This window comes from Lepidochelys kempii, chromosome 8, assembly GCF_965140285.1.
Source record: "Lepidochelys kempii isolate rLepKem1 chromosome 8, rLepKem1.hap1, whole genome shotgun sequence".
Lineage (NCBI taxonomy): Eukaryota > Metazoa > Chordata > Testudines > Cheloniidae > Lepidochelys > Lepidochelys kempii.
In genome coordinates, this window is record NC_136387.1 from 1,663,886 (window position 1) to 1,671,997 (window position 8,112).

The 8,112-nt window shown below is 60.6% G+C and overlaps 2 protein-coding genes across 2 annotated transcripts; one reads left to right on the forward strand and one right to left on the reverse strand.

Moving 5' to 3' along the window:
• Window positions 1–1,460: 1,460 nt before the first annotated feature.
• On the reverse strand, window positions 1,461–2,594 carry HIGD2A (HIG1 hypoxia inducible domain family member 2A). Its single transcript, XM_073355173.1, has 2 exons — window positions 2,370–2,594; window positions 1,461–1,843 (listed from the first exon to the last, which is right to left on the reverse strand). The coding sequence occupies exons 1-2, from the start codon at window positions 2,506–2,508 to the stop codon at window positions 1,677–1,679; spliced, it is 306 nt and encodes a 101-aa protein (XP_073211274.1). The 5' UTR covers window positions 2,509–2,594; the 3' UTR covers window positions 1,461–1,676.
• A 143-nt stretch (window positions 2,595–2,737) lies between these two features.
• NOP16 (NOP16 nucleolar protein) lies at window positions 2,738–7,957 on the forward strand. Its single transcript, XM_073355172.1, has 5 exons — window positions 2,738–2,919; window positions 4,658–4,772; window positions 5,561–5,630; window positions 6,915–7,021; window positions 7,467–7,957. Exons 1-5 carry the CDS (start codon window positions 2,813–2,815, stop codon window positions 7,608–7,610), a joined length of 543 nt encoding a protein of 180 aa, XP_073211273.1. The 5' UTR covers window positions 2,738–2,812; the 3' UTR covers window positions 7,611–7,957.
• Window positions 7,958–8,112: the final 155 nt, after the last annotated feature.

The window sequence follows — 8,112 nt, forward strand, 5'->3', positions numbered from 1 at the left end:
CCTGTGCCAAGATTCAAAGCCACAGCACCTTTGGCTGAAACGAAATACCCTGTCCATCCAAATGGCCAATGCAAGTCACTGGGCTCTGGCCAGGGGAAGGGTGGTGGGAGGCAGCAAGAGGTATGTTATTAAGTCTTTGTTCTCTGACTTCATTCTGTCCAGCCTTGCCTCCAAGTAGCTTTATTCTACTCAGAGACGCTGCCCTTACAGGCTTCCACATTCACTGTCTCAAAGACTCGAGGCCATTTGGCTCTGTTTACAAGTACAGGGCAGCAAACCTCCTGGGATCTGAGAGGCAAGCTGGGACCCTCCCCAGTCACAAAGATTCCCTGGACACAATATGGCATGGAGACCCCCTCATGGCACAAATCTTCTGCATAGATCTTCATGTCTGCTGTGTGTAGCTCCTTACGTTCTTCCTTTTGTCAGCCACTCAATGCAGGACCGCAGCCACCAGTCTGGTGCTGTCAATACCATCTGCTTTCTGCCTTTCTCCTTCAGAGTCCTGCACTATGCAGCTGCCAAAAGGAAGGACAGGAGAACTACACCCTGCAGATATGATTAGAGTCAACAGACTATTTCCCTCCCTCTCATTAAATCCTCCCACCCCAGCTCTGCATGTTTGACCTAGGAAGAGCAAACATTCTTTATAATATTGATGTAGCTCCAAAGTACCTGCTAAAGGAGGATCCTTATTCATTGAGATTTTTTCCCATCTTTCAATGTTAATACTAAACACATTCCAGTTAATGCATGGAGAGCTTTTAGACAGAGCCTCCTGCTGGGAAGTTTAAGACAGGAGAAAATACTGCTCCCCTTGGGCATCGGAGACTCAGAATGCAGGAACTTCTAGTTCTTGACAAAGATTGATTAGTTTCACAGTAGTTAAACTCCAACCATTAATATTAAAAAACCCACAGACCTGATGTGACCCCACCTTTGAAACTCTCCAATTTCACACATTCCAACAGAGAGCTGCATTTCCTGTGTCCTAATCTCCATCACTACAGCAGCAGTTCTCTACCTGGTTTTTTCCCCATTGTATATAAGGACCCTTCACAATTTCCCTCTGCTTTGGAATTCAATGTCCTGATCAGAATCTCACTGCAATTCTCTCTTTACAAAGCATGGGTGCAGTTGGCTTATGGTTGGTAACCTAATAGATCTCACATTCTTTCCAGACAAGCCCTGGTCATGGGACATGATCTCTCTAGACAGGATCTAGCCCCAGAGAGGGGGACTGTTCTCTCCCATCCACAGTATTTCGGTCCCACTCCCTGCCCGGAAAGATTCATCACTTGATCGTGCCTAAGGGTCAGCACAGCCCGTTCCCCAGGGGGGTCACCAAGGCAATGGATCCAACGGCCATTAATAATGCTGGGTGCTAGAGACTGATGCTGCCTGTGGGTCCCCCAGGAAAGGATGAGTGCCCATGGAGTCAAGAAATCTCGCAGGTCAGGTTTTAGGTTGAATCACTCAGGTGTATTAGCTGCATTTCCAGAACTCTAGAACCCCGTAGGATCTTTAATAATTGCTCCACCACCACCATTGAGCTGGTCCCCCAGCAAGATGAGAGCTGCACTCACTCTCTCCAGGGCCAAAGGGTCCATTTCTACAACACGAAGCACAGGTTGCCTGTCCACTCCTGGAGGCTGCAGCTCATCGCCAGCCTGACCTTACTTCTGAGCTTTCATTGCTGTGGCCACCACCCCCACCATGATGGCAGCAATGGTGAAGCCCTGAGCCAGGATACGGGCCCGCATCATCAGCTGGGACTGGCGGGTATTGCCTTTCTGGAAGCAAATGAGTCCATAGGTCAGAGCCCCTGCAGTGGAGAGGCAGCCTGCAGAGAGGGACAATGCTGGGAGGTTAGTGGGGGGTGGTAGGCTGAGATCTGAGGGGCAGGGTTCAGGGCCCGCCCTGTGGGTCACCCCTAACTCTCTCCACCCCTTTCCCCAAACCTCAATGTCTCCTCCCTCCCCAGCCCATTTCCCCTGCTTCACCTCCCTCTCCCTGCCCGCGTGGTTAGTAGGCAGGAGGGGGACACCCCAAGGGCTCTCCCTGGGTTATGTCCCATTTCCTGAGCATCCCCAAACCCTTCCAGTTCCTCCTACGTGTCCCAATTGCTTCCCACATTATCCCTGCCCCCCCAGGCCCCTAACTCCCCCATCCCCACAGACATGCCCCCACACCCCAACAGGCACCCAGGCCCCTAACTCCCCCCATGCCACACCCTCCCCCCGACCACTAACTCCCACTGTGCCCCCCAGACCACCCCCCAAAGCCCCAGCTCCCCACTGCCCCCAAAGCCCCAGCTCCCCGCCCCCCCCGGGCCCCCAGCTCCCCGCCCCCCCCGGGCCCCCACTCACCGATAGGCACCAGCGGGTTCTCGCGAGTCTTGCGCAGGAACTTGTCCCGGAACCCCTCCCGATGCAGGGGGGTGGGGACGAAGCCCTCGATAAGGGGGGGGCTGCTGGGGTCAAAGGGTGGCGGGGAGCTCTGAGCCATAGTCACCACTCCCGCGAGCAGCGCAGGAAGGTGACTGCCCGGGACCCTCCTCAGCCACCGTACTTAGAACGGAAGTCAATGGCTGCCGTGGGACTACACATCCCAGCAGGCCTTGCGGCTCCAGCCGTTCGTGTTAGCGCAAGGCCTGCTGGGATATATAGTCCACAGCGGACCGGGCCCTAGCGAAGGTCTGAGGGAAGCCCTGACAGTCGAACTACATTTCCCATCGCGCCCAGCGCCCGCCCCGCCCCGGCGGCGGCCCAGGGGTCTCTGACTGCGGCCGCGTGAGCTCGCAGCCGCCGCGATGCCGAAAGCCAAAGGGAAAAACCGGCGCCAAAAGTTCGGCTACAGCGTCAACCGCAAGCGGCTGAACCGGCAGAGCCGCAAGCGGGCGGCGCCCCGTATCGAATGGTGAGCGGGCCGGGCCGGGCCGAGGGGGCCGCAGGGGAGCGGAGCGGGCCGGGCCGAGCCGAGGGGTGGAGGAGGGAGCGGGCCGGGCGGGGCCGCGGAGGGGGGAGCGGGCCGGGCCGAGGGGTGGAGGAGGGGCCGGGGAGGGGGAGCGGGCCGGGCCGGGCCGAGGGGTGGAGGAGGGAGCGGAGCGGGCCGGGCCGGGCCGGGCGGGGGGGAGGGGAGCGGAGCGGGCCGGGCCGGGCCGGGGGGCGGGGGGGAGCGGAGCGGGCCGAGCCGAGGGGCGGAGGAGGGAGCGGAGCGGGCCGGGGGGCGGGGGGGAGCGGAGCGGGCCGAGCCGAGGGGTGGAGGAGGGAGCGGAGCGGGCCGGGGGCCGGGGGGGAGCGGAGCGGGCCGAGCCGAGGGGTGGAGGAGGGAGCGGAGCGGGCCGGGCGGGGGGGAGGGGAGCGGAGCGGGCCGGGGGGCCGGGCGGGGGGGAGGGGAGCGGGCCGGGCTGGGCCGGGGGGCCGCGGAGGGGGGAGCGGGCCGGGCCGAGGGGCGGAGGAGGGAGCGGAGCGGGCCGGGCGGGGGGGAGGGGAGCGGAGCGGGCCGGGGGGCCGGGCGGGGGGGAGGGGAGCGGGCCGGGCTGGGCCGGGGGGCCGCGGAGGGGGGAGCGGGCCGGGCCGAGGGGCGGAGGAGGGAGCGGGCCGAGGGGCGGGGGGGAGGGGAGCGGGCCGGGCGGAGGGGAGGGGGAGCGGAGCGGGCTGGGCCGGGGGGCCGCGGAGGGGGGGGGCGGGCCGGGCCGAGGGGCGGAGGAGGGAGGGGGAGGGGAGCGGGCCGGGCGGGGGGGCTGGAGGGCAGCGGAGCGGGCCGGGCTGAGGGGAGGAGGAGGGAGCGGGCGGGGGGGGGGGCTGGAGGGGAGGGGAGCGGGCCGGGTGGGGGGGGGGCTGGAGGGGAGGGGAGCGGGCCGGGTGGGGGGGGGGCTGGAGGGGAGGGGAGCGGGCCGGGCCGAGGGGCGGAGGAGGGAGGGGGAGGGGAGCGGGCCGGGCGGGGGGGCTGGAGGGCAGCGGAGCGGGCCGGGCTGAGGGGAGGAGGAGGGAGCGGGCCGGGGGGGGGGGCTGGAGGGGAGCGGAGCGGGCCGGGCTGAGGGGAGGAGGAGGGAGCGGGCCGGGGGGGGGGGGCGGGCTGGAGGGGAGCGGGCCGGGGCGGAGGAGGGAGGGGGAGGGGAGCGGGCTGGGGCGGAGGAGGGAGGGGGAGGGGAGCGGGCCGGGCGGGGGGGCTGGAGGGCAGCGGAGCGGGCCGGGCCGAGGGGAGGAGGAGGGAGCGGGCCGGGGGGGGGGGGGTCGCGGGGAGCGGGCTGGGCCAGGCCGGGTTGAGGGGAGGGAGCGGGCTGTGGGGTGGGAGCGGGGGGATCTGGACCGAGGGGAGGGGGTGGGCCCATGCAGTGGGGCAGAGTGGGCAGTATCCTGGGCTCCATCATTGGTTAGGCCGTGCAGTGGGTCGCGGGGAGGCTGGGCCGCTCAGGACAGCCCCCCTACTAGGGTGCGAGCCACCCCATAAAGGGGTTACAGCTACTGCAGGAGTATTAAAGACCCTGCGCCGGGGGGGTCTGCTCTGGCTGCTGTGGGGGGTGGAAGTGGGGGGGTTCCTGAGGCCAGACACAGGTAGTGGGAACAGGGCTCTTGCGGCAGGGATGGGCCATCAACTGGTGTGGTGTTGCGTGTGAAATGGCCACTTTCCTCCCTCTTTTGTCTCTGGCCAGCTCCCACATCAGACATGCGTGGGACAGAACCAAATCCGTGTCTCGGAACCTGGCTGAAATGGGGCTGGCTGCGGACCCCAACAAGGCGATTCCCATCCGGAAAAGGCAGCTACCGGTAAGTACAGCATACGAGCAACACATTTCTCCCAAGAGGCTAAACCCCAGGGACCAAGAGGGGGCCCAAGGGGTGGAAATGAACATAAGGGAAAAATCAGCTGGGTTGTCTGGCAACACTCCCCAACCTGGATGGGTGACAATTCTCCAGGGGCACTGATGGATGCCCACTCGCAATAGGAGACCCCTAACTAGACTGGACAAGGTACTAGAAAATGTGTCCTGCCTTGGTCTCTGGGGTGTGGACCCAGTGTGGTCTGCCATCTTGATTCTTTCTCGAGTGAGAGTGTGTGTGTGTGAAGGGCCAGGAGTGGCAATGCAGGGAGAGCTTACGCGCATGTGCAAGGAGCTGTTGAGTCTTTTACTTGGGGATTCATTAGCCGGGGCAGTGGGGTTAGCCTGGAGACACTTCACTTGGATCAGAGGGAAAGAAAGCAGTGAACAGTCCCCCTCTTTGTTAAAGCACATGCTGTCAGGCCAAACTTGGCCTTAGCAAATATTGTCACAGTGGGCTTGTGATCAAGAACCTGAAAGCAACCATGTTCACAAGGCATTTCTCTCAACATGGACAGTGACTCTAGGCCGGCCAGCCAGCATAAGAAGTGAATGGTAAATGAGGCTTTTTGAACTTCGAGGTGGTCGTAGTTACATGGACTAAGAAATCTGTTTAAGCCAGTCAGTGGTGCAAGGGCTGGATGGGGAAGGAACAGCCTCCAAAGCCATGTGTGAATGCATGAGCCCCAGGTGAATGGAGTTTTCTTGAGTGGTCTCATCTCCCATTCAATGCAGGTGATGGAAATGGAGGTTGATGGCCAAGACAAAGGGAAGAGAGTTGTGCAGAAGCCTTACGTCCTGGACGGTTGGTACCACCCTCCTCTGGCTCTAAGAGTGCTTGCTTTGCTGGCCACTGCAGCCTCTGGGCACTGCAGTTCCCACTGTGCTCATTTCATGTGAACGAGGTGCAGCTCTTAGGCTCCTGGGTGGGTTGGTAACTTGCCCTCAATTGGGTAAAGCTTGGGTATTTGTTGTTGCAGTATGCACCCTTCAGCCAAGTATTACGGATCCCTACTATGCCATGACTCTGGTATTTATTCTTATGGTGCTGCTGCTTTGCCACAGATGTCGGAAATGGCTTTAGAACTCTCTTCTTGTGGGGGCAGCCAGCAGAGGGAGTTCATGTAGCCAATAACCCCTGTCCTAGAGCTGAGCTACCACTGGTTCATGTTCTCTGCTTTGTGCCCTAGGTGAGGATCTGTCTGATGGATTCCACTTCCTCTCCCCGCTCCTCTGTGCCCTGGCTTGGTTCCTTCTCACCAGAGAGAGCTCTGCTCCTCTGATTGTTTTTAGAGATCCATTGATCTCTGGTGCTTTTTGCAACTAGGAAACTAAGAGGCAAAGCCCGTTGGCTTGTTGTCATATCAAAAAGGGGGTGGGTGAAAGCTGGTTTCTGTAGCAGGACTACAAGCCCACAGGAGCATCCTGGAAAGCTGCCTGCAGCAGCAGCTCCTCCCCTCCGAGCAGGAGACTTAGTAGCGTGTGGCTATGAGTTGGGAGGTAACAGTTGTGCCTAGTGTAATGCAGACTATTAAGGAGACTCTGTCCCATACTGATGTGTGAGCTGAACATTGGCCCTGCTGGGTTTCAGGATTCATTAGCCCCTGAACATCACCATCTTAAGCCCTCGAAGTGTCTGGTCTGGCAAAAGTGTCAAAGGCCCTTAGTTTGCACTGCCAGCTTCTGTCCCGGGCTTGGGATTTAATTGCTCTATCTGATCCCCCAGCCAGGGCATATCTCCAATGTTGTCTCTTCATGACAGCCCCACTCCCGCCTGCTCTCTCATCTGAGCACTGTAGCTGGCCATTGCACTGATGAGACAGACACATGTCACATGTGGTAGAAGGCCTTGAGTCTGGGAACTTCCAATGTGTGTTCTCTGCGCTAACCCACTGAGCAGGTGTTGGTGTGTCTACCCCCACGACTGGGGAGTGGTCATTAATGCTGGACGTGTCCCTGAGAGGGACCAGCCATTGCCAGTGATGCATGGCTCAGTCTCATTTCCACAGATACCAGGTTCAATCTCTGGAAGCATCAGGGCTCCTTAGAAACACTGCATGGTTCTATCTCTTTGTCTTGCGGTGCCTAGAGCTGGAGTATGAGGCCAGCCTCCCGGAGAAGAAGTCGGAGACACTCTCCAGAGACCTTATCGACTATGTGCAGTACATGATACGGAACCATGGCGAGAACTACAAGGTGGGTGGTCCCTGGCTTTGCCCGGTGAGGGTCGGAGGACATGTCTGGGAGCCTCTGCCTCAGTGCTTGTGGCCACTGGGAGAGCGACAGCGCAATCCTGTTACAGCATCTTCCTAGCCATTGGGGGGGCACCAAGAAGCAGCCAGAGGTGTTCCGTGCCTGGAGCCTGCCTCCTCCTGTCTGGCTGCTCTGTCAGGGAAGTGGCTCTTTGAATTTCCTGGTTTGCATCTGAGTCACCTTTAGGGTGCATGAAACCTCACCCAGCCTCTAACCACACCTGCCTGTGAGTGGAGTTGAGTGGGCGGCTCAAGGTGCCAACCCTGTGCTGCATGCAGCCAGCCGCAGAGGTGCTTGTTCTTGGGCTGTGGGGGTCTCCTGGATATCTGCTCCATCCAGCCCCCAGCGAGGCAGCTTCCCTGACTCTGTCCCCTCTCCCCACCCCCAGGACATGGCTCGTGATGAGAAGAACTACTACCAGGACACGCCCAAGCAGATCAAGAGGAAGATCAGTGTGTATAAGCGCTTCTACCCTGAGGAGTTCCAGGCTTTCACTGCATCCCTGCAGCAGGTCAAGATAGACCAACAGTAACTGCCCCCACCCTGCCCTGTTGGACTCACCTGCAATGGCAGGTCTCGTGCCGCCACTCCCCAGGCAAACCAGGGAAGATTGACTCTGCCTGCTGGTGCCCTTTCACCATGCGCAGGCTGGGGCCCGCTGAACTAGATGTAGGTTCTGGTGGGCCAGGAAGGATCCGCCCTCCAGGGGGAGATGGTGGGACTGAGCATGTGCGAGAACGGGCTCCTCCGTGTGGCTCTGCAGGCCCTAAGGCCACTGGGGAGAAGGCCACTGCCTCACCATAGTGGGGGCGAAGGGAAGAGACCATCTCTTGTGTCCTGCAGCTCTTAGTTACAATAAATCAGACTCTTCCAAACCAGCATGAATACACCCGAGTGCAGCTCGCTCAAGGGCTTCAGCTCCTCCCTGCACTGTGCAGAGCTGGGGTGGCCCCGGCACTGACCCAAGGAAGTCTTCATTCTGGGAACTGCTCTGGCTCTTCAGGGGTGGTGCAAGTCACCTGGCTGGGAGGTGC

Excerpts from the sequence above, each read along its gene's own strand:
- HIGD2A (XM_073355173.1), bottom strand. The coding sequence starts at position 2,508 with ATGGCTCAGAGCTCCCCGCCACCCTTTGACCCCAGCAGCCCCCCCCTT. Across the intron at positions 1,844-2,369 it reads GAACCCGCTGGTGCCTATCG|GCTGCCTCTCCACTGCAGGG; the intron begins GTGAGTGGGGGC and ends CCCTCTCTGCAG.
- NOP16 (XM_073355172.1), top strand. The coding sequence starts at position 2,813 with ATGCCGAAAGCCAAAGGGAAAAACCGGCGCCAAAAGTTCGGCTACAGC. Across the intron at positions 2,920-4,657 it reads GCGGCGCCCCGTATCGAATG|CTCCCACATCAGACATGCGT; the intron begins GTGAGCGGGCCG and ends GTCTCTGGCCAG. Across the intron at positions 5,631-6,914 it reads GAAGCCTTACGTCCTGGACG|AGCTGGAGTATGAGGCCAGC; the intron begins GTTGGTACCACC and ends TGCGGTGCCTAG.